At 42.3% G+C, this 26,767-nt stretch overlaps 1 protein-coding gene across 6 annotated transcripts in view; it reads right to left on the bottom strand.

Moving 5' to 3' along the window:
- Positions 1-24,175, bottom strand: part of tmcc1a (transmembrane and coiled-coil domain family 1a) — a 40,118-nt gene extending 15,943 nt beyond the window's left edge. Inside the window, exons 1-4 of one of the 6 annotated variants that reach the window (XM_041050983.1) lie at positions 24,100-24,170; positions 22,928-22,986; positions 15,160-15,209; positions 13,628-14,569 (exon numbers count right to left, since the gene is read on the bottom strand). In XM_041050983.1, coding sequence (XP_040906917.1) covers positions 13,628-14,314 — 687 coding nt within the window. In that variant the 5' untranslated portion in view covers positions 14,315-14,569; positions 15,160-15,209; positions 22,928-22,986; positions 24,100-24,170. Of the gene's footprint in view, positions 1-13,627; positions 14,570-15,159; positions 15,210-22,927; positions 23,009-24,099 lie in introns of all 6 variants that reach the window. The other 5 variants (XM_041050967.1, XM_041050975.1, XM_041051006.1 and 2 more) reach the window with 5 other exon arrangements.
- Between the last annotated feature and the right edge of the window lie 2,592 nt (positions 24,176-26,767).

Below are 26,767 nucleotides of genomic sequence, written 5' to 3'. Positions count from 1 at the left end.
TTTTGAAAAATACATACCATTAGGACTCATGGGGCACTATAAATGAATAAAATGAATTGGAATTAAATTTTCAATTAAAATATCTATCTCAGACAACATGGTTCAATTAATGGGGTGAAATTTGGCCTAATAAAGCATCTTTTTTACTCGCTGCCTAACATGTGAATGAAGAGTTGCATTGCACTGTTAATTTAGTTCATCTCTAGTATTCACAATAAATTAATATTTATAGTGTGTAAGAATTTGTGTAATTTTGTGTAAGAGTGTGTGAAAAAGTCACCAAAAAATCTCTGTGGAGATCCTTTCGTGGCATCTTATTTAATGGGTGTCAAACAGATGTGCCTTGCAGACAAAACAATGACCCAATTTGATGAATACATCCCATTACAATATCTCTTTCTCTCTCACACTCTTACACACATATGCATTTTGCGCATTTGTTAAGGGGGCATGACCTGCTGAACTGGTGATGTCTGTGGCCAATCCAGAGCAAGCATGCTTATCTGCTTAAATGACACACCCAGCAGCAGGAGTTTAGACTGATACAGCATGATGACACATGATCTATATTTAAGGAGCTCCTACTGCAATGAATGGAAACACTGAACATACAGAGCATATATGTAAATAATATTTAGGATTTAATCTCTGTCTAAAGCACAAATAATGCAACAAGCCATTTGAATATTATGATGATCTAACGTTTAAGGCTAAGGCCTGTATTTTACTTTGAACATTTTGGGAAAAAAAAAACATTAAATGTAAAAATTTCCTTACACAAAAACTACTAAAAACAACCACAATGAAACAGCAACGGACAACTCAAACAGCTACTTCACTTTTATAGCAAATTAAGACTGATTTTAATTATTTTTATGCCTATGTATTTCATGTGGGGGCTTGGCTGCATGCAAAAATGACAAATACTGGCATTAGTTCTGAAAATCAAGTACTTTGAATACAGACACATGCTGTGTGAACCATATGTCATTTATTGCTAATTTCACTTTTGTAATGTTTTTGTATTTCTATTGCTAGTAGCTATCAAAATGCAGCAACTTGTTTGTTTCTATGACAGCAAGCAAGTATGCACCAGAACCAGGATTAGCCCCACTTTGGTAAAACATGCCTGTTTTGAAGGCACCACTGTTGCCCGTTAGTATCAAACTGCCATGATGAAATGTTTTATAGAAGGCCACAGCTACATAAGATTTCTCCAGTTTGACAGTACAGAGATACTGTACATTTTGAATCGACAGTGCTCTGGGCATTGAGCTCACACATGAAGGCACAGAAAACAGGAGATGTTTTCTGAAGTTGGAGATGTTTCCTGTTATGTCAGTGGACATAAGCAACAAGATTCACATAACACTCATTGTCACTCTGAGGCCTGAGCCTGGTGCTGAACTGAGGCCAGGTGGATGCAACACAGCCAAAAAGTTCTGGAAGAGTCCAGAAGAGAAAGGGAAGAGACCGGCTCTGACGTAACTGGACTGGGGTTGGAGAAAGGGCGAACTGATTAAGCATGATAAACAAATTGAGTAAGCATGATAAACAAAGAGTGTATATAGAGAGTAAGAGTAGAATAAAGCTTAATAGAATTAGGGGTGAGATGGCTTTAGATGTCTTTTTTCACCTAAATTATACATCTATGTATAGAATTAACTAAACCCTTGTTTTACTGTGCCAACACCACAGTCCCCTCCACGTGGTCATAAATTGTGATGGCTTGTGCTGTGGCATGGTTTGGGGGTGTGAGAGGTTACATAAAGGCAGAAGAGCAGGAGCTTTGTCTGCACGGACTGAGGGTAATTCAAGCCTGAGAGAAGAGACAACCATGACTCTGGGCTTGGGCCTTTTTGAACAATACCTTCCCCATGAAAAGAAGCCCGCAGTCCAGCCCTGGCTGTCCAGTCCTTCCTAGTCTAAGCTTCAGTGTAATCAATGGCCCTATTAGTAGTTACATAAACCACTGGGCACTTTATACACAGAGGCCATTATGACTGGTGAGGTGAGAGTACATGAAACATCTTAGTGGCCAACTCTAATACTGGCATCTACAAGAGCCAGGCAGGAAGGAAATACAAACAAATGACAATAACAACCACCCAAACAATTAAGTGTCTCATTCCCTGTCTGGAAACCCACAAGAGTGAACAGCATCAGTTCCACATCAGAGAAGTCAACTTATGGCAGATATATTTTTGTCAGCATATAAGTCAAACAATTACTAACAAGAAACTACCGTACACAAATACCAAAGAGGAAATTTAGGTAATTTATGCCTGCTCAGTACACATCATGGTTCTTTAAATTAAGAAAAAAATTTAGGGATCATTTGTATGTTTACAACAAGTTTACGAAAAAAAAAAAAAAAACTTACGCCATCCAATATATATCATTATCTATTGATTCTATATCAACCAACCTCCAGTGCTTTGCTTTGGATGGATGGAGGTGCGTGTGATAGTGTGATATGTGCAAGACACACTGTGTGTATATCACATCAGACAAAGTGTGTATGTGCAGTGAAGGATGTGTGTACGTGAAGGGAAACTGAGTGGGTACGTGGGGAGATGCAGTGTTTGTCCATTGGTTATGGCTGGAATTTGTTGGAGCTGACTCTGTTTACACGGAGCCCATCCTGGTTATGCAACATGAAAACAGAAAGGGCACCAGCCCAAAATGCAGAGTTGGTCTGGCTGGATGCTCTACAATACCCAGAGTACCATGGGGTAGTCTGAAGGCCTCAAACTCACTGCCAGCCTATTCATAAGCAGGAAGATGAGGAATCTAGAACACACAGTCCTAGCTTTTAGGCACCGAAAGATTATTTGGTCTGGCACTTTCTCAGTTTTCCTTTCCTCTCTACCCAAACCCCATACCACACACTGTGGCCCCAAGTTGACCCCACTACCCACTTTGAAACAGTGTTATTGGACAGTCTGGGGTCTCAGTACTGTTTGGGAAGTTTTAGTAACACTCCAATGTTTCAATTAGGCCAGTAGGATGCAGTGGATTTCGTAACAGGAGGACAGATAATGAGGAAAGGCATTTGGCTAATAGGAAGTTCTCATCAGTGCTGGACAGCTATTATCTAATGAAAATCTTAGAGGGCATTCTCACATTGCCCAATCATGATTATCTAACATAACAATGGTAGCTGCCTTGTGCACTGAGGCTAACATCCAAAACTATGCTCATAATCATACTGAAATTCCCATTTAATTTTGAACTAGTAACTCAGGTTAATTATGAGGGTTCACCCGTGAAAATTATGTTTTTTTCACAGCAGGAATTTTGACTTGTCACAGTGGGAAAGCACATCAGTGATGGCCCAGTTACATTTAGGTTTCTCGGGAGCCAGCATCCACAATAACAGGGCCATACAACTTGCACACGTAACTGGGATACAGCAAGGTTTAAATATATTAGCACACCTGTGCTTTTTGTACTTTCACAAGTCAAAATGTCTGCTGTGGGGGAAAAGGCCTTATTGAAAGATCTACTTTCAATAATATAAAACTGTGACAGTCCTGCCTGTACAAGGCTTGATGAATTTCTTTTCCAGGGAGAAGAGTGAATTATCACATGATTGAAACAGGAAATTATGAGACAATATTGCACACTATCACTATTAGGATATGAAAACCAACTACAGTGTCAACCCACCAGGGGGAGCTAAACCACAAACTATGCCACATGGTGCTTGTCATCTGCTGTATGGACAACTGACTCTGTTACTGGTCTGTCTTTACCTGCAACCACTTCCTGACAGGTTTCCTGTCAATAACCCATTGTTTTTCACTGCATTCTTTCACTATGACTCCTCCTGACAGACATGCAGCCCTTTAAGCAATGTAATTCAGACCTGATGTGGCAGTCAAATCAAGGTACACAGGTGCCTTGTGGGCTGATACTGAGAACAGGGAGGAAGGGAGGATATGTCAAGGAGATGAACAGCAGACATGGCCAGAGTGAGGGCAGCAAATGGTGCAACCCTTGTAGTTATATATTATGTCCAGACAGGAGACAATGAGAAGAGAGTAGAAAAGATGGGAGGAATAATGTCAGATCATGAAAGATGTGTGTCAACGTGTGTAGAAAATGCCTATTTTATGATGCTGTGCCCTTTCAGATGGAATCTTTTCAAGTAATTTGCTGATTATATTGTAATGTGTCAGTAGAGGTAATTTTCTAGTGGGTCTTTCTGATGGGATGCAAATGGTGAAAAAAATGAAAGATTCCTCAGATTCCTACTGGCTGACACACATGAGAATGAGAGGAATGGTTCTGGTTATTAGTGGACAGAAAATATGATGATATTTCCCTAGAGGATATGATCAGATTTGAACTGTGTGTGCCTGTGTGTTCTAAGTGGGTCAGTGGAGCAGAGCTGAGCTCAGCGATCTATAGCCTCATCCATAATTCATCAGTCACACACGATATAGACTGAACAGGGAGTGGCAGGGACACAGAGCATGCCCTCTCTGAGTCTGTCTGCTGCTTACCTCTGATCTCACTCTCTCAGAATGAGCAATTTCCCTTTGAAAACAGTGTGCTGGTCACTGTGAGTAACGAGAGGAAAACCAAACACATCCCTTCATAAGGTGCATGGTTGTATATTTTGACAACACAAATCAAGGAGGTAATTTCCAGAGCTAATACTGATAGTTGCCTCGGTCAAATCAAATGCTATAGACCAGAGAAATTAACTAAACCAGGCGACAGTGTCTGAGGAACAGACATGTGGGTCAAGGTTGACCAGAACATCCTCAGTGACCAAATATGTGGCAATCCTGAAACGGCTGAGAAAACAGCATAGATACACGTGCATGCCCACACTAATGTCCACTCTCACACATATACACCAACTCAAAGAGGAAGGACCAGCTGCAGGCCAAAAATAAACACACAAAAGATGACCCATAGTGACTCACTGCTGACATGTACACATAAATGCACATGACCTCATGCACAGACAGCAAACTCTCATTCAGACTACAAAGTGTCCCAATAAGTATCAGAATAAAATTCAAAATTAACTAAAATATCAGTTAAAATTTCCAAAAGAATATAAGAAGGAGAAGAAGAATATAATAAGGTGTCATTCACCTGTAGAAAGGTGGAAAATCCATTCATCACAAAGGCAGAATATCGATCTGAATGAAAGAAATTACTTTTTCTTTGCTTAAGATGTATTAATACATTTAAATGTCCTTGAAAAGTGAGTTAGACTTAGAGTGACTTCAGGTCTTGCTGGCTGGGTGATGGCATAAGTTCAGCATAAGCCATCAAGTTCTGACAGTAAGAATCAAAAGTTCAGAAGAGGGAAGATCAGCTGTCACAAGCTAGTAGCAACATGGAGGACGACATGCGGCCAGACATTGACTTGGGGCTGGACTGCAATGCTAATCTGCGCTTACTCTTTAAAGAGATACGAGAATTCAGAAAGCACTCCAGTCAGCAACCATACGGCCTAAGAGAGGACAATAATAAAATTTACAGAAGAGTGAAAAGTGTTAGTTACTTTTCTGAATGTTTATCCTCTTCCTGGATCCAAATGGAAATTCCATAAAAAAATCTCATAGACTCAGATTATCCTGAACTGTGACTTTAATGTTAGACTTCACCCAACCTTGGACACATCAAAACCATAATACACAGAAGGAGGATGGATATAAAAAATTACTTTGACAAAAATTATCATGGGGAAGTCTCCCCACCGATTCTTTGGGATGGATGCAAAGCTGTTCTCACAGGGGAAATTAAAGGCTATTGCTCTAATTTAAAAAATCAGAGAAAAGAAAAAAAACAAAATTAAATGTATTAGAGAGCATGCATAAAAAGACACTGAATGATGGAATAGAAATTGAAATACACAGAAAAGTGAACTTGACCAGCTCTATCTCAGACAACTGTCTATTAATAGCAGCAGAGAAACAGGCAGAGAGCTGCCGTAGACTCCTTCCTCATTCAGACCCAGATTAGAAACACCTATAAAATGAGCTAAGAGGGAGGAATGACTTCTCAGCTTTATCTTCCTATTTCTTTCCCCATGACTTTGTTCATCCTGCTGATCAACCCAGCCCTCACACACATACACTCCCCGACATTTATCTTTCAAACATTCCTTTTCTTTTTTCATTGCATTTCTTTTTTGAGCCATTCTTGTAGTTCATCCTTTCACACCAGCACATCCGCCTTGGTGGTTTCACACACAAAATTACTTGCTATGCATCAACTGTGAAGCTGTGATGTGTGTTAGAGTGGGCCTGTGTGTGTGTGTGCGTGTGTGTGGAGTAGCCGAATGGTCTCCTAGTGTTGTGAATGCTAATAGCAGCCAGCACCGGATAAGGGCGTTGGCCTATATATATAATCACGTGAATATTCAACAGCCTAATTAAACAGGCTGGGGCTACGCTTCAAAGGGAACGCAAACAGTTGGGGGGAGAGTTCAAGCACACACAAAGACCCACACACACACACACACACACACACACACACACACACACACACACACACACACACACACACACACACACACACGCATGCATACACATGCACGCCTACACACAAAAGATAAGCATCTGATTCAAGGCTCTGAATTTTACATGGTACAACAACACATTTACAGTGCATAATTTGTTTAGTTCATTCCTTTTGAAGTGGAAGACAGGAGTCCCACTGAGGTCTGTTAACTGTCAAATGCAAACTTTTCTTAAGTGACATGTTCATACGATTCTCATATCTCTTTGTATGCCATTTAGAAGACACAATCTAAATATGCCTCAGAACAGGAACAGGAAATGGCAGTGTCTCTTCAGCGGTGAGATCTAAGTGACAGGGTGCCATTCCAATGTGTGTTTTCTATAGCTCTGGCATTTGAAATACTTGACAAAAGAGAAAGCTTAATTATGAGGTTTAGAACAAACTGTATTTAACACAAAGTTGGTGTATTTGGCGAATTGCACAGGAGTCTAATTTTAGAAGACACTTTTTCCATGCTGTACCAGGTTTTATTCCACCAGGCAGGCTGTTGAGATCAGACGGTGAACCTCTGAGCATTCAGCTAGGTAAAGGCGCTTTGGCCCTCTTTGAACATCTCACTGTTACCATGGAGATGGGCAATCAACTCCACTGTCTGAGCACTGGACAGATGAGAGGGAGAAGGATGAAGACAGAGTGAAAGCTAAAGTAAGACAAAGAGTGAGAAAGTAAAGGGTGTAGAGATGGAAAGGGTGAAGGAAGAAACACTGCTGAAGAAGTGAATCGTGGGAATAACAGATGGAGTAGTAGATTAAGATGCTTGTTCAGTAATGGAAAGACTCCTGTTTGATTACAGATCCTGGACAAAGCTGCATGGGCTCTCCCACAAATGTACAAATCTGTACAATAGTATAAACAAATACAGAGGTGTCAAATTAAAGGAAAAACGTCAACAAATGAGTGCTGAATAAATGTAGATGTTTTGTTTTTGAAAGCTTGCTCATCAGTTGCTGTGGTCTTCACTGTCTGCCCAAATGGTAGATTTTGGATTGACGTGTTAAGGCCTCCATGCGTTTTTAAATAAAAAATGGAGCATACATACATACACACAATCCATTGATAGCAAGTAATGTAAGCAAGGAGAGAGCAGAGAAGGAGGCAGGACAAAGGGCCAGCACAGGAGATCCATTGTGTTTAATTCATAGTCAATGCCGGTGTTTGCTCTGCTGGTCAATAACCCTGCCACACATAAACCCATACATACACCCACTCTATAGAAGACAAATTGACTTCAAAACAAGCATACAACTAGTGGTTTAATGGACTCACTGTCTTTAGGTGGAAAGTAGGCAAGGCAGTATTTACACTTGTTATACAAAAGGCAAACAAAAGAAAGGAGTATTTTGTTTGTCTGTGACAAGGGATAGAAGATGAGTGAGAAAAAACAGGAAGGAGAAATGACTAAAGGGTAGATAAGAAGTTAAGGACAAGAGTGGGGGTATGATTACAGAGCAGAAAAGGAATATTAATAGATTTGAGAAGAACAATTTTTTGGTTCTTCCCCAAAAGTCAAACCACAAGCCACAGATCTCCCAACCCGGCTTTACACTACTTCCTCATCTGACTGTAACACTGTAATAAGGTCTCATAGTTAATGTCAACAGCTCTGAACCACAGACAGTCATGATTGTGCACTGCCGGCACACACACTGTGCCTGAAAAACAATTTGCTACGGGCTGGTAGTTGGCAAACACAGCACTGGGATGACATCACCTTCAGTGTGGACTAAGAGCACATGCTTCATCATCCCCATGGCTGTCTCCCTCTGCCTGCTGAAAGTCAATCGAAACTCAGTTGTTTGATTATACACGGGTTTGACTGTGTGCCTCTGTGGCTGCGTTTACTGTGACTAGAGGGCAATCTGCTGTGGCAGTGGTTTGATAAGACTTGATTGTGGTCATATGCATCTGCGGCCCTGGTTGTGAATAAGTGAATGTGACCCAGCAATACCCCGTGTTTGTCTTTTGCAGCTTTTCAAATAACTCGCCGTCACTAAAATAGTTCCAGGACGAGCTGTGATGTCCTTCTGCAAAGGGCACAAATGCTTTCATCAACACACAGCCAGTAGCCTGGGGAGGTGAGAGACGATGAGAGAGCAGTGATGAGGATGTTAAACTATCAGTGATGGAACAAGCCCCAGGGGACCAGGTGATGTTCGGCACCTCCCACTGACACTTGTCCTTACTGCTCTCTTACAGGACAACAACACAGGTGGAATTACACAAGAGGACCAAATCCTTCATAAGCAAAGCTTGTCTAAAAATGTAGAAATTAATTCTAACAATTCATTACTTTGTTGGTCAAAAAATACATGCTCAAAATCTGACAGTACAGAACTAATTCTTCAGATGAAACAACTATTAATTGTTGAAATCAATTTTTTTAAACAAAACTGCGTAAAATTATTTGTTCCCTTCTGTGTAATATAGTTTTTTTGGGCTCTTTTTAGTAGCATTTTCTCATATGATGTTGCTCTAATTAATAAATCGAACCACTTAAATCATATTTGAACTCTCCCATTCTCTGACAACCAGCCTGATCCTCGGTACAAGACAAAAACATAATGTATTTGCATGTATTTGATTTAAGCCAGCTACAGCAGAGAAGTAACACAGCAAACGTAACCCAAGGCACTCAAGACACACAGCCCCACACACCCTTCCAAACACACAACATTAAGCTGTTTCTAAGATTCTTTTTAAATCTTTTCTTCTTTTTATGTATGACACATATGAAACTATGAAACTGCTGATTAAAATGTAGGTTAGAAAATAGGCATTATTATCAGGCCACAAGCTTGAGAGTATTTTCAGTTTTTAATCTGCATACAGCTGCATGATTCTGGCTCAGCTAGATACTGCAGTGCGTAATTGTTTTAATTTTGGGATGATTTGAACTGGTTAAAGATACTGCAAGAGAACAAAGCAAGTTATATGCCTAACATGGAAAACAAAGTATGATGACAGACAACAAAAGACAAAGGATGGGCAGGAAGACAGGTGGGCATGCGGAGAGGTGGCCTGAGGGAAAGAGACGGGGTCATCTACCCAACCCCTCTCCTTTCCAATATTTTCCAGCATTCCACTATTGGACAGGACAAGGTTAGTGAACATTTGCAGACAGGCCCTGGAGGAGGTTATGTTCTCTAAAGACAAACACAGCTTCAGTCTTTCTCACACACAAAAATCCTATGGTGTGAGAGGACTAGCCTCAAGGTTTGGCTTCTGTTTCGTCTCAACTCTGTAGCTCATATCCCACTAGAACCTTCTCTGTTCTTTTCCATCTCCTGTCCTAAACAAGTCCTCCATCCTGATACTAAACATTTTGCGCCTTCCAGCTCTTCACTTCCTCTGTCTGTTTTTACTGCTGTCTGTTTTTCTCCCTCCCTCTGACTAGATCAGACTCCCATCAGTCTGGGTTCAGGCCTTCTAGTCTGAAAGTGAGACTGGGCTTCTGTCTGCTCATGGGTGCATCTGCGCACGTACATGTTGATGCTTCCAGGCATATGAACATCTACCAGCACCATTACACAGAGCTAAAGATGAATAGGGAGTGCATAGCCAGTCAATCAATTAATCAGCTGCTAATTGTGATTAATCCCCCAGGCTGAGAACCAGCTGCAGAACAGACCTAATGTTCAGTTTTCACACACCCCCACTCTCCTTAACAAAACTACCACCAGGGGATAAATATATCAAACTCATGGACAGTTGTAGCGCATGCTAAAGTAGCTTGTTATTGCAAATGAGTCATAAATGCTCCCCAATCAGCAATAATCAAACATAATGTTTACTAATAATTATAGCCCCTTAGTGACGGCTCTGATCGACCTTATAGGCTGCCACTCTGCTGCAGCATGAGTTACTGTTTAACAAGAGTTGAGATAAAGTGCAAAGAAGGGCCGCTTAGTTCATGTATGGATCAAACCAGCTAAAGGTGAATGGAAATCATTAATCCACCCATGAGCTCTACCACTTGCAGGATGGCAATCCCAGCTTAGCGAGAGAAGGGGTACACCCCGTCTATAGGTTGCCAGTCTATTACAGGGTTGACATATAGAGACAAACAACCATTCAGGTTCACACTCACACCTACAGGCAGTTTTCCTGGAGGAAACTCATGCCGACACAGGGAGAACATGAAAACTCCACACAGAGAGGCCCCGGCCAGCTTGCACGTTCGAACCCACAACCTTCTTGCTGTCAGACTAACAGTGCTAACCACTCAAAAAAAATCTCTTTTTGCAAACAGTTCTTTCTCCCCAGTTGTCAAGTGGCTGCTATGTGCAATGTTTTTGGACATGAGTAAATTTTTACCATTTTGACCGAGGTTCTGAGCAAGAGAACTCAAAGCTCTGATCAAACAGCCATAAACACAAACTCTTGGCATAATACCAAATAGCTGAAAGACAGAGAGAAAGAAAGAGAGGTGGAAACTGATATGGTAAAGCATCACATAAGCATTATAATGATAATAACAAATCAAGGCCTGAGGTGCCCACTAGAAAAATTTCCTGAAAAACTTGACAGAATTGTCAATTTTCACTAAAATCTTTATTTCACAGCCTCTGAAGCTGGTAAATAACATGAAATAAAAAAAACCATCTGAGAGCTTAAACCCTTGGTTTTTATTATTGCTGTTGCCTTAATGTTCATCAACATTTTTTTTAAAAGTCAATAAACAAAGAGGCTGAACTGAACTGAAAATCATGACCACTTAAATCGCATCTAGCACTAAAGGAAAACGCACAGAAACGATGCAGCCCGTCTTAAAGGGATATACACTCATACGCTGAATCCAGTCTTAATGGGATGAACGACTTAGCCAGAAGCAAAAATTTAAGTCAACTGTGCCTTTAGTCTTGAACAGAGGTGCAGCATGGAGATGGGAAGACACAGACATGGCTTTAATGAAAACATAATGTGTGTTTTTAAGCTTACCTTGGAGTATTGTCTACGAAGACTGAAGCGTTGCACCATCCTGACTCACTGGCGGACCCACAGCTGGACCCCCTATTCTACTCTTCTCCACTCATATCCTTCCAAAGTACACACTGCTCACATAGTACACTCCACACACACACACACACACACACACACACACACACGCTGAAGGCACACACTCTACCCTCCTCTCCAAACATCCATGTGCACACACATTTCTAGTCCATGCCGCTTTCGTCTACTATACAAACAAAAATGAGGAGAGAGAAAGAGGGAGACGAAAAAAAAAGGGGGAGGGAGAGCAAGCAGAGATAAAGACAGCTCAGCTGTGTTGCCCTCTACTCATATTCACAGTGATCCCCTGAGCGCTGTTGCTCTCTCTCACAGACACAGTCACTCACACAAGATACTCACAACACATGGCTGTCAGTGCACAAATGATTTCCAGTAGACACACACATACACACACATACACTCCTGTAGCTAGAAATGAGGTTTTACAGTCACACAGATACACACCCCTCCACATCCTCTTTTGAACACAGCACTGATAACACAGTCACACACAGCTAGTGCTCAGCTCTCACTCATCTAGGACGAGCCAAGGTTGCCTCCAGCTTCCTGTCAGTGAGCTGAAGGGTGGGGTGAGGAGGAGGTGGTGGCAGAAGAGGAGGACGAGGAGGAGGAGGAAGAGGGGGAGATGGGAGAGGAGGAGGGACCAGCTGACTGTCTATACTAACTCTCTCCAGGGACAGAAGGAGGGGGACAGGGAGGGAAAGAGAGGGAAAGAGGAAAAGAAAGAAAGAAAGAAAGACTGAGGGTGAGGATGGAATGACAAAAGAATCGATCACAACATTCATCTCTCCTGCCACACACAAAAAATTCAGACACATTAAGCAACCCTCGACCTACACCACACAGCAGGATGTCACACACCTCCAAGGTCGACCACACTGTTACTATGGCAACCCAAGCAGGGCGTAGCTCTAGGCAGCAAGTTTCGGTGTAACCACGGCGACTGCTCGGATGACCTGCTGTGCTGCTGTGCAGAGATGGGACTGTGATGTTAGCAAGAGGTGAGGGAGACAGGTTACCATCTCTGCCAAGGGCGAGCAACCGACCACAGAAAAGATGGTCATCTGTCACAGCAGCAGCAGGGCTAAGTGAGCACAGATGTCTGGCTCTCTGCCCAGCTTTATCACCCCAGGTGAGGTCATTTACACAGGACTGAAGGATACTTGGCTTTAGGGATGAAGCAAGGGGAAATGACTGACTATATTAAACTCAGTTCACAGATTATAGCTGCTGGATCGATAGCCAGCCATCACTCCATCTGTGACATGCCGATATGGAGTCCATGGCTTGGCTTATTTCATTAACCCATGGATCAAGCTAGTCTTCCACAAAAACGAGCTCATGATGCAAACACAACCTCCACATGAAACAAGCCCAGTGCTGCTCACAGTAGGTTAGCTTATCTCACAGTGACCTCTGGTGGCAAACAGATCAAACTGTAGCTTCCATTACCAACAGTAAGGTGGTTAAAAATCAGGACTTCAGTATAAGTTTAAAGCTTAGATCGTAAAAGGCTGTGAGGTATTCAGAAATTCTGCCCCCATCACTTACACTGAAAACATGTTAGAGAAGGATCTCTTAATGGTTTTCATAAACAGGAGAAATGATTACAGTAAGCAAAACCTGTTTCAGTGTTCATATGAGCGCCTGACTTTTGTTTATAGACATACTTCAAAAACTGTGAAATTATCTTTTCACATTACTGTATCCCTATATGTGTGTGAATGCATGTTTTTTGTTTTATTTGTCAGCTGCACTGTGGATATCTCTCTTCAGCTTGGATTAATGCTGTTGTGGCCATTAAAAAAAACACATCCTTGCTCCGGATCAATAGTCCGTACTAGGAAAAACAGACAGCGGTAATGATAGACAGCAGTAAAGGCCCGCTCCCTGTGCTCACAGCTGAAGCAGCAGGGAATGTTACATCAGCACCAAGGTGAACCTCAGCTTTTGATTGACAGTTCACTGACAAACAAGGCCTGACATCAGCAAAAGGGGAGAACAGGCACATCGATCAGCCTGTGTAGTGATAATATGATTCACGGCTGCTGTCACTTACCCTGTCTGTCTCCTCTGTGGACTGGTACCCTGATGACAGCACCACATCAACGCCAGTGTATCCAGGAGAGGGGCTGCTGGGTGTGGTGTCGGTGGTGGAAGAGGAGCGTGGGCGGCTGGCATGCTGCTGCAGATCGTTCGTATTGCGGCGGCGTGGGGCCTGGGGGCTACCTCGCAGGAGAGGATCGCGGTCTCCACTTCCCGATCCTGACGTGGACCCCTTACTGCGCCGGCTCTGCAGGCTGGTCCCACGCCTCATCATGCCCGCAGCCGCTGAGCCCTGGCCAGCTGCAGAAGGAACCACAGGAGCAGAGAGCCGGTCAGAGTCAGGACAGCAGGACCCCAAGGCATCCTCGGGGGCAAAGGGGGAGGTGCCACCTGCTGACACTACAGAGGAAGATGAGGAGGAGGACGAGGAGGTGATGGTGGAGCGGGAGAGGGAGAGGCGTTTACGCTGCTGCTGGAACAGCTGTTTCAGTCCCTGGCCAAGAACCCCCATGCTCTCCCTGGCGTTCTGGCTCATCTTACCAAAAGAGGGGTGCTCTGACTGGGATGAGGCCCTCTTCAACCCTGGGCTTTGTGACCCCTCTGCCTCTCTTCTAGCTCCAGCATATGAACTGGGACCCACCCCCTCTGGCTCCCCTTGACTGGCGTCCCCCTGGTGCATGTGGCCCTGCTGACCTCTCATGAATAGCAGGGAGGAATTGTTCCTTTAAACAGCCTGCTAACACTTCCCTCTCTATCTGTCAAACATGCAGAGGGTCACGACAGGACAACGACTGTGGAGGAGAGAAGACTAGAACACAGCAGAGTACAGCAGAGAACAGTGGAAGTGTAGATGGGACTGTGTGACGGAGGGTTCAATCAGCTCAGTGGCGGTCAGGGGGATGAATCCAAAGAGGGATCATGCATCTCTGATTCAGGAACAAGTAGCCATGCTGGTCTAGTACAGAGAGAGAGGAAATGGATTATGAAAAGTTGGAATGTTGCTTAGATCCAGTGATATGCAATCACTAATAACTTTAACTCGTGACTCCTTTGAATCTTTGAAACGGCAGAAAGTGTCAATGCACAGTAAGGAGACTAGAGCTTTACAGCCTGTAGCCTGGAAAGAATGGATTTGAATTGAAGTACCACTGTGAATAAGTAACTTTGCAATTGTAATTTAAAAATAATATTCGATAAATACGCTAGCAGTGGGATAAACAATCAGTTGAAGACGGTCTCAGACAGGCTGCCTCAGTGACAGCTGTGCTGTCCCCCTGAATCATTCAACATTCAAATAGGCAAATGTTTCAGTAATAAAGGAAGACAAGCTGGACCAAGGACAGCTAGAAAAATACAAAGATCACAAAAAGAAGCTTAAATGAACTCAAAAGTAAGCAGGTACATGTAGGCTAAGAAAATAAACAACAGCTTAGAGGGGGACACAGCCAGAAAGGCACAAGGGGCTGAGGAAAAGCATGCAGAAGAGAACAGAGGACTGCGAGAGGGAAAGAGATAATGACTCACTTCAGAAGAAGAAAAACCCACCTACCATCAGCCCAACTGTCAGCCTAGTGTGACTCACTCTTGTGGATTACCTGAGAAGGAGGTGGACAGATGAGGGAGACCACAGAAAGGAAAACAGAGAATAACTTTTAAGATTTGAAACTTCAATCTTCAGTGTCCTAACTCACCCCAAGATACTCAAACCACTGTGCATCTCACTCTGACTGAAAATCAATAATCATTTTCACTGTGAGCTGTGAGAATGCTAGGAATATTGAACAGAATGTGTGTGATACTGTGTGACGATACTTTGTGTGTTTGTGTGTGTGTGTGTGTTTGTGTTCCTTAAGGAGCTCATTTAGCGTCCCCAAAGGTATCCTTTCCTTATCCTATGGCAGTATCAAGCAACAAGGGTTTCCGTGCTAGAGACAACACACTGTGTGGTGTCACAAACACAGATCACAATGCATGATCGCCTCCTGCAGCCTTGCAAACTGCCTGGCTGAATTTAAGTCAGTGACAAAACCAACAGAGTGAACACCTGATAAAATACAAGTCGCCTTCCTCAAGAAGGAATCTTATTGGTGGAAATTTGATCACCTCAGATACAGACCCACAGACAGGCAGGCAGGCAGGCAGTCAGCCTGAGCCTCCCTGCAGCATCAATAGCTGCTCCCATTGAGGGCAGCAAAACAAGCAATGCAGGAACATTCAGAGCCTGGGGAGGGACGGTTACATATTCAAACCATATTCCTTCAGCTGCACTCTCAGGTCATGAAGAATAACACAAAGTTGGGCGGACAGGCACGCTCACATACACCCAATGCTCACAACTACAAGCGTGTAATCTATGCAAATGAAGCTGCAACACACTTGATTCACATCGCTATGAATACAATCAGCTGTTCAGTTTTACACTAGCTCTAGAGAGAGAAGAATGGGAGAATGAGAATGAAGCTGCTTGCAGGTAACATATCGCTTTTCACAACAGTCACACTATCACTGCCAAGAAAAGGCGCATTCAAGCAAACACATTCACACAGAAGCTTTTACTTTCTACACGAGCTGATCGTAAATCTGATCTTGTCTAATCTTTTCTGTTCAATAAGCAGATTCAGGCTAGCATATACTGATGTGCTTAATACAGAGGTTGCGTGTTAAAATGGTGGTGCCAATCAGTTAAATGGGACGAGTGCCTGCCAGGAAAAGAGAGAGCAGGTGTTGAACAGGTTCACTTTGGTCACCTGCTAGCTGACTGCTGCCTGTGGCGATAAAGATATTATGCTGTCAAGCGCTACGCAGTGCCTTTCATATTAATAATAATGTAGCTTTTGTATTTGTAATTGTATTTCATATTTTATTTATTTAGTTAGTATTTTCTATGTGACCAAGCTCTTCAGTTGCATAGTTTGTTCATACACTAGTAAGATAATCAAGTATACAAGCATACGTGTTAATGCATGCATGAAACTTCACATTGACTCAACAGTTAGTAAGTGGCATTTTCTGGCAGTCACAGTGAAGTGTGATTGATTATGACAGTGCACTGTCGTGTTGTTTTGGAGCTGGTGAGTGGTGGTGGGGGTAAACCTAAGTTAATCCTGTCCTGAAGCTGAAGTTGAACCTGAAGCCCTGTTCCGACCCTAGTGCCCATCCCTCCCTCTGCGACTCTAAATCCCCTCCTTCATCCCCAGGCTGATCCCAGAGCTGGATTGGATGTTTTCTTGATTGCCTAAGGTTTTATATTCAAACTAAATCCTCTTTCAGGAGCCTTTAGAGGACAAACCTTTATTGTCAGACTTGGTGTAGATGCTTGTGTATGATTGTGTGAGAGCTCCTGCATCTTTGTCGTGTTTAAGCAAGGCTTGTCATTCCACCTTGATGAGGTGATGACGCAAAAGTACAAACACCACATGGATCTTAAGATGAGGACTGACTCTCTCTCCACTCATTCCTCACATCAGCTTGGGAAGCATGCTAGTGATTGGATATTATTTTGGTGTATTTAATCCCTAAACACCACAGAAACAGATGTGTGACAGACAGTGATTATCAGCGATTAACAGGTTTCGGTGACAGTCAGAGTCAGCAGCCTCTGTGAGCCAGCATGTGTCTCACAAATTTCACAATATTGTCAGAGGTGAATGACAAACGACCACATGGACAATGGCCCCTCTAGAACTGTGTCACTCATAGCCACGTATAAATACAAACACACACACACACACACACACAAACGGACACCTTGTGACTCCTTGTCCTTAACTCTATAGCTCATTCCATTCAGCTGAGCTGCCAGTCGTCCAGCCCTGCTGTCATTGTCTTTGGCCAGCTAAGCTAGAGAGATGGTGAAAGCTCAGCAGAGCTCTGGCACTGACAGACTGGAAAAAAACAACTCACACATTCACAGCTTGTCATTTTGCTGACAGTGACAAGCCTGTGTGAAATAATCCAAGATTCAGCTTAATAAAGCAAAGGGGTATGGCGATAAATACTAAACAACAATCATCTTTTTCCTGATTTCCTGACTTCTTTGCTAGTGCTGTGCTAGTGTTTAACAATAAATTACAATATTACAGCTTTAAATGTTCATTTTAGCTCTCTGGAGGTAAAACAGCTGAAGCTCCACTCAGGCAGAAAGGATATACTGATGAAGATGTGGCACGTAATCACATCCATTATCATTATTGAACGAGTCAGACTATCAAATGTAATTATTTAATAGTAGATTAAGCCCCAGAGGTACAAATGTGAGGGTGACAGCTCAAAGAGCTCAAAAAATGAAGCAATCTGCAATTTAACATAATGCAAGAGATAAATTATGTGTCAGCACAGCAAAAAAGTATTATAGTCTTTTCATGCAAAGAATAGCAACAGCAAATAGTTAAAATAGTTCCAAACCAAATATAAGCACAATAATCTGACCACTGCTTCCTCTTGAATGTTCCCTTAAATTTAACTCTTGACTAAAATAAAAAAAAAGTTGCAAACGAGGCATGACCAACACAAGTGGAGGTCAATCTGGCCTGTGCTCTTTGACACTGGAGCAGCCATGTTGTTCATTGCTGAACATACAGTCAGTTAATTCAAAAAATGGCCATAGCTTAAACAAGCCCATGCAGTGTTTCCAGAAGGGTCTGAGAGCTGGCACAGAATAGGCCGCTCTTTGTTCCCCCTGAGCCACACACAGGCCCATCGCTGCTCTTTGTGCTGCGCCTCTTTCAGACAGACACACATCAATAAGAGGGGAATTAGGCCAGAGAGTTCTGGCAGCGATGTTTGTGTGTGACCACATGCATGAATGTGTGTGTGTTTGTATCAGAGAAAAAGAGAGAGAGAAAAGGAAAGAGAAAGAGAGAGATAGTGTGAATTATACAGTGCGGAAATGCGCATATGTGCGCACACATATGTGCATGTGTGTTTCTGTGTGTTGTCTCTGACCAATGGAAAATGGACCATATCTCATTCAGCAGCTGCATAATGACAGCATAGGCAGGAAACAGGAACAATCGTTATTGTATTTGTATGTGTGTGTGTGTGTGTGTCTGTGGGGCAGGGAGGCAGAGAATAGCACAGTTGTATCAGTCCTGACAGTGCAGGAGATGACTTCAGCATACTGCATAAAGTGTGATAAGAAACACAACTCTTTGTATCAGAGAAGGACAGTGAGTAAGTGAGAGGAGGGTTAGACAGAGGGCTACGGAGGGAGTGAAAGACGCTAGGCTGGATCAAAGGCATCCAACGGTCCATGGTGTTTTGCCTGGCCGTGTCGGGTTCAGCCCGGGCATTCAACAGCTTGTGTCTGAATGAGAAAGTGAATGGCAGGTAGTTCCCTGACAGAGGCAGGCACAACGCCCTATTGTGCAAGATGAAACCCACGGGGAGGCCCTGCTGCCAAAGTTGCTCTCAACTTTCCAGGAACAGGACAAACCAGAAGTCACACAATTATTTACACATTGACATAAAAACAAAAACAAATCTGTGCTTGCTTAATGACACCACAGACATGTTTACAAGTTCCTGTAAAGCTGCCAAAAAGAACCTGACCTGTGTATACTCTTTTTTCATTTTGAATGTATGACTGTCAAAGTAAAACCTTCAGGTATGGATTCGGAAATCGGTCTAACCTAATACTTATGATTTTATTTTATCTCTTAGACAACCGGAGATCATCTGTAACTACTTCCCTCCTTACCTCCCTCCACTCATATAGCTGTGAAAAACAATAAAAATGTTGATCACAAAAAACTAATACAAATGTGCATATGCACACATTTACTCAACACACGCACATTCTTGCAAACGGAATAGCAGGTGGTATATTGGGTGTGAAGCAAGTCTGAGTCATGCAAAACAACCTAACAGAGTCTGTGAAGTGGGAAGCTGCAAAAACAAAGTAACAAAGACACTTACAGAATAGTACATGGCTTTAACTTCACATGGATTTTTGAGTATAGGTTGTCCAAAGTGGTTGGACAGTGAAAGCAGGGCAGTGATGTGAAACATAATTTAAGACTGGCTGTGACTGATGAAACATTATACTGAACGAGTCGTTGACTGGGGAAGGCTTGTTTAAAGTACACCTCTGCATTTGTGCTCAGCACAACAGCAAGTGTCCTAATCAATAATTCACTCTGAGCATGGAAATGACACTGGTCCACGTTGACTGCAACTACAACAACAGTCAACGCAGACCTAATGTGTCTGACCTAATGGAAAGTGCATTGAGGACCCGATTCTCTCGCTGTTTACAACTAAGACAGATGTTCTCAAAAGGGGGTTTCCAGTGGACAAGAGGAGAAATTAGTAGAGTATGTAATACATGCCAAGCCCTGCAAAGTGGCCTTCACTTACTAACCTGATAGGTGTTTAACAGTGGCCAGGCCTCCCACTTGACCAACATAGCTCATGTTCCACCCGCTCTGGCAGAGCAACATCAACTATCAACAGCCTGGAAACCACCTACACGCCAGCTGAAATCTCATACCAGAGATTGTGTTAAAGGTGCGCAGCCATAAGGAATGGCAAAGGGAATGTGTTTCAGGGTCAAGGCACACTCTGTGCGACTGAAGAGAGAAAGCTCACAGGTTATCGGGCCATGGGGCAACTGGCTCTTTGTGGTGCCAGCAGGTGAGAACAGCTTTACGCAGGCAGATATAAATCATCTGCATTGTCACCTATTTAAATAACTCCTCAGTCAGATCTCTGGGCTCAGGTAACCAGACACCTCTCTTGCTCACTAGAGGGGTTAGCGGGGCTCAGTACATGCAAGCACTGGCCTTGAAGGTCTTACTATGAGCGTTATATTGGGCTCAGCAAATAGACTGTGGATCAACAACATCAAGTCTAGAGAAGACTTAAGTTAAAAGATAATATTCCTCCTCCTGACCTCCAAACCTCAATATTCACTCTTCTAAAGTCCAACTTCTAAAGGAAATAAGATGTAAACAAACTGAAATGAAAGGATGATCAAAATAATACAGTTTTGCGAGGGAGGAAATGTCTATATAACATGCAATACTGCCGGCTTCATCAAGACACTGAGGGGAATTTATACAATAAAGCCTCTAACTTTGGAAAACACTGACTGACTTATTTAAAACACGGACCCCAGCCGTGCTGTAAAGTGCAAACTCTTGCGACGCTGTGCGACCTCTGCCTCTTTTCTGCCTTTGTCGTCAAACAGGAAGGGATCAGAGGGAAGCAGGCAGCTTGTTGCCACTAGAAACCACAGCCTTTATAAAGGAATTTCACCTTCATTCTGGAAGTGTGGGAGTCAGATCTACTGGAGAGAGGAAACCCAGTCTGTCCACAGCTACAGCATGAATGGCACGTACGTACGTTAGTTTTGATGAACGTTTGATTACAGCAGCGATAAAGAATGATTAGACAGTCTGTGGCATCTACATGAAGCTGCACTGTGACACCTCTGCTACACTGTGGGTTTTTAAACAGTAAAGCCCAGCTGGAAGAGGAAGACGGTGAGGTTGATAGAGCGAGAGAGAGAGAGAGAGAGGGCGACAGAGTGAAAGGAAAAAGTGTTTCCTTTCTGAGATACAACACTTCCTCTTTAGCCATGACTGGACCTTTGGTTGAGAGAACAGAGCCAAATCGCTGTCTGAGTGATGCTGAGATTGTTTTGACTCCACTGAGGTGAAAAAAAGAATATCTGAATCCTTTTGAACGCCTTGTTCACATTTTTTTTTAGTGTTTCAACACACTTCACAATAAAAATGGATGTCCCTCACCAACCAGATGGAATCACAAGTGACGCAACAGAGACATGATCGCTCACTGGCTTCCCACTCGCAAACATTGCCAATTACGTTTGTTGGAATGCACAACCAAGCTGGAGGTACTACAGCCAAGAACTGAACCCAGGCAACCCAGGATATGTTGCACACACAGCGCAACATACCCTCTGCAGCAAAGGGGTGCAACAAAAACATTAGGAACTTAACAAGAGAAAACCCAAAAAATCTCCTTATTATTAGAAATGTGGCAAAATATTCTCAAATGCCATGTAAAGCAAACCTGCTATATCGCCTATCCTGTTCAGGGTAGCAGAGGGCTGAAGCCTTTGCATGGCATACACTGGGTGAGAAGTCTGGTACGTCCTGGAGACAGCACAGTCTGTCACAGGGATAACGCATTCGTACTGTATAAACAGAAAACACAGTCATGTTCACAATCTCAGTCACACCTATGGGCAATTTAGAGGCCTATTTAGGAGGAAATCAAGAGCATCCAGAGGAAGTGTAACCTATTTAAACAAACACTACTGTATCTGGAACAGCTTTGTTTATGCAGAAGGTTTATGCTGATCATAAAAACAAATTAAACTTATTTTAAATACATATTTGCAAATATATGTGTATACATGAACAACAATTTATGCATTAATGATTTATCATTAAATGAAATGCCCATTATACACACATAATTTGTTATATTTACTGTAAATAATCAAAACACTGCAGCCAGTCTACAAGAGACATGATGTCATACACCAGTAAAATAACACTGCATGTGCCATTCTCTTCAAAGTCTTATTAACGCACAACAATCTGTCTCCCTCTCCTATCAAAACATCTAAAACCTTTTACAAGTCTCTACCGATCTGGTAAATAAATAAAACCCTACATGTATAACACTTCATGTCTTAATTGTTCTAATCCTGTGTCTGCAGCTTTCTTGTGAGAAATGCAGGCTTCCTGTACACACAGCCAATTAATCAGCCTCTGTGACAGCCAGGCGAGCATGCGGCAAGCTGTGTTAATCTTGTGATCTGATCTAGGATAAGCACATCTTTGCCACATCCGATGCTGAAGTGTTACAATAAGCTGAGCGCAAATCAGATGAGGAGGCAACTCCATCCTTAGAAACTACTGAGTTTGTAAGCATTGTGCATGCAAACACACATACATATATACACACAAATACATGACACTATACAAAGACTCGCAATTCTTAGCTCAGCTCCCAACAGTGAAGGCACAACGTGAGTGCAGCGGGGACAGGAGGAGGAGGAGGAGGAGGAGGGCAGCGTCATCGCGGTGGTCTGACCATCGGAGTGAGACATGAATGGCTGCGTTAGCAGTGCCCTGGAGGGGCAGCAAAGCTCTCAGCCACTTAGCAGAGTATGCTGAACAGATAGCGGGATATATCATGTTATACCGGACGCTTCGACATGTGTGTCTACCGTACATGCAGTGCAGTGTCAAAACCACCAGGTTATAAAAATGGTCAGAGCTGAGAGATGGAAACAGTTATCAGGTTAGATGAGAATAGTAAGAGGATGCAAACAAACCTTCAGTCCATAATCATGATGCTGGGGCAGCTTTCCATCATTGCAGAGGAGATGACGACCTGCAAGATCAGGTCCACAGGTCTTCAACAAAGAAAAGAAACAGTGAGATGGAAACTGTAATTCCCTAAATGCTTCCTTGGCACACTGTACTCTCTGCGTCTCCCTGCCTGTTGTATGCCTGTGTGTGAGAGTGTGCGTGTCTCTGTCCGTCTCCCAGACACTGATAATAATAGGTTGCAGAAAAAAATGCTCCTCTGTGAAGAATACCAGGCATCAGATGTAATGAGGCTATGGACTGCCATCATTTCCAGGCCATGAAATGTGTTTAGCCCATAAGATTGCATTAGCCAGTTGACGCAGTTATGACTAAAATAAACCCTGCTGGGGGGTTTATTAAAACTTGTGTGGGTTGCAAGAGACTGGCAGGGCCATGGCTAATATCATAGGGCATGGAGACACATCAATATGACAGCATGATAGTAAATAAAAACAAAGTTTCATGAATTAACTGGACACAAGTCCCCACAGAAAACTTTAGGGTGTTAACAGACTGGCAAAGTCATAAAACTTGAGGATAATGTGAGCAAATAATCTTAGTTCCACATGCCACGAATTTCAATTCATGCTAGTATAACTACTATAACTAAGTACTGAGAGAAATTTGTTGAACAACAGTCTACAACATTTTAATCATTTCGCTATTGAAGTACCACAGCAAAAAGCCCGCATATGAACACCACGAAACCACTGGAGACGAAATATTGCGACCGTTACGAAAGACACAAGAGTCAAAAAATTTCCCCGTTGAGTAACACATAACGTACTTTAGGATGTATAGAAATAAAGTTTTTTTTTTTTTTTTAAGATGAGCCTTGTTGCATGTCGTGAAACTACACGAAGCGATTTGTGAAAAGGCTCAAACAGCCGTTGAAATGTTAGTTCAGCGCCGGTCAATGTTGCTGTCAGTGAGCAGCAGCAGTGTGTTAACGGACTCAGGTTGACAGTCCCGTTAGTGTGTCATCGTACTGTGCTGCTAAGACGATGAAATATCCACAACGACACTCTAACAGCTTTTCCTAGCGGTACACAGACGCGCCACACACCACAAACACGCACAAAACGGACGACTAAACAACCCGAAAAACTAATCTAAAAATACAGTTCACACTTACAGGGGGTGATAGCAAACTGTTGGAGCTGACACAGACGTTCGGCGAGCGGCACCCCACCTCCAAGAACCGTACGCCCCACCGTCCGCTTTCCCTCTCAGTCCTGACGTCATGACGTAACCTAGCGGGAAATTAACCAAAGATTGTTTGGTAGTGAGATGCATCACTCCACTGTTGATCTCTCTCTCAAAATTTATCTCTTCACCTCGTCCGGTTGCCCCTTTACGGAAGAGGATTAGGGCCACTAAAAAAATATTTTTTAAATAAAGATTTTTTTTTCGGGGGTGTAAGAATTCTGACATTTTTCTCAGAATTCTGACTTTAATTCTGACTTTCAGAATTCTGAGATTAAAGTCAGAATTCTTACACCCCCGAAAAAAAAATCTTTATTTAAAAAATATTTTTTTAGTGGCCCTAATCCTCTTCCGTACCCCTTGCTTTTAACACACATTTAAGTCGATGTGATTTACTTAAACCAGGCTCTAAAAATACATATATGTTTTTATTATTACTATTATTATTATTATTATTATTATTACTACTACAGTAACAGGTATCTGTAATGTATCCACAATTTCTAATTTTACCCATCTGGCTACTTACAGTTGTGACTTTTGGAGTTGCATTTACCACTTTTCCTCATTTATGCCCTGTAACATGCCTACTTGTAATTTTGATATTTCCTTCAGTTCAATAAGAATAGATTCAATAAGATGTTTTCTAGTTACACTTAAAGAACTAATTTATGAAAATGAAGGCCAGAGCACCATGGAGGATATCATAATAACTCTTACTTTGATGTCGGTCTTGTCTTTTCAGGTAATCCAGCCAACAGTTGGTGATCTCTACACAAAACCACCACAGGCCCTCTCAATACCAGGGGATGCACTAAAGGTTCACGGCTATGACTTTATTTAAGCAATTTTTCAGGCCATACATATCATAATTCCAATTTAATCTCTAGTAACCAAAGCCTATCACACAACTTCACAAATATTTTTCAAAATATATCATAAAGTCACACTAATTCCTCTAAATTTGTAAAATTTATGGGCTGGTTATATATGACAGAGTACTGCTCTTGTGAAATAGTAGCAGTAAAGTAGCCTTAATAAATAAAAAGGTTGTCAAAAGAGAAGAAATTAATTAATAAGAAATATCTTGCTCTCAGCAGCAATCCATGCTGAAGTGGTCTAGGTCAAGGCTATTCTTCTTCACCCATAACTTCTCTAGTTGTGCTCATCAGTAGTCAATAGACTGCAGTGACTGACTAATGTGACTGAGAGGGATGTCTGAAAGAAGTGCGTCCAGTTGACTTTCACAGAAGGCTAAACCTGCAGGACTGAAACAGGCGACTGAAAAGGATTGTTGAAGCTGAAAGACGGAAAGGATACTATAAGACACAGCACAAAGGACGTTCACCTTGACTGTCATCTGTCAAAGACCATTCTCACATCTCTTCTTCAGTACTTCTTATACAGAGGTCAGTAGGGGTCTTTATTCAGTCCATACCCACTAACTGAAACTTGAAACCTGACAAATGAAATGTCAACATGTCTGATTCCAGAGCACCAGTTCCACATCAAACTTGCTTTAAACTCATCCTTTCTGTTCTCTCACTTGCTCGAAGGATAACATGATGTGCCGGTAGAAGCATTTTATTTCTGGATAATAGGTGCAAGGTCTCCTTCTCATAGCTTTGGTAGCTATGGCAACATCAAATGTATCTCCAGTGTCAGTGCTGAAAATTGTTCTTTTCAACCATGCCTTTGACATTTCAGGTGTGAAAGGTGTTTCAAACAGAAACCAACAAAAAGTTGACTTCTTGTTTAGTAAAGTGAAACCTGTACACACAATGCATGCATTTTCTGTCTAAGATTGAGGCATTTCTTAAGTCTCAACAGGCTATGGCCACACTGTCATGGTCCAATATACAGTGTGTCAGTAGTATAATCAAGGACAACTTATTTTATATGAGTTGAAGAGTAGTAATTGGCACCGGTGAAATTGGAGCTTCTGCTGATGGGGTGACATCTAAAGATATATTCTGTGTGTGTATGTCAACACGTCTATTTTTAATGCCTACAATCAATCAAGAATTCCTGCCCTTTTGCCTCATAATCATCTTTTGATCCACAATATGTATATTTTTCTAAATGTAGGATACAAAAGCAGTTCAACACACACAATTGCTCCAAAATTTATGACACGGATTGTCAGTCTTCAAAACCAAAATCTGCCGCAACCATATATGCATGTTTTACTCGTCTAAACAAATATAATCCAACAGATCCTTCATGTTGTTAGAGAAATTACAGTGATAATTTCTGAAGGAATGTATATATTACTTGAGTACAATGCTGAAAGAGGGCATTTATTGCTTTACTTGTGCTCTAAGTTTTCTCCACTAGATGGTAACATTTACTCAGACATGCTGGTGAGAGTAGTCGCATGTTTTGACAGTGGATTGTATCAGAACATACATGTAGCCCATATCTCCCTGTTGTCCCCATATCTCCCAGCTCTGCTGAAATTTAAACTTCACTCTGATTTTGTCAAAACCACACTGAATGCTCTTGACTTGAACTGTATGCTCTTGGCTTGTGAATAGCTGCAGGTGTTGATATAACCTGTCTGTCTAGTTCATAAATTCAGCTGAACTGGAGAGTCT

The sequence above is a fragment of the Toxotes jaculatrix genome, chromosome 2, assembly GCF_017976425.1.
Source record: "Toxotes jaculatrix isolate fToxJac2 chromosome 2, fToxJac2.pri, whole genome shotgun sequence".
Taxonomy (NCBI): domain Eukaryota; kingdom Metazoa; phylum Chordata; class Actinopteri; family Toxotidae; genus Toxotes; species Toxotes jaculatrix.
This window is presented reverse-complemented; position numbering and strand designations above follow the sequence as displayed.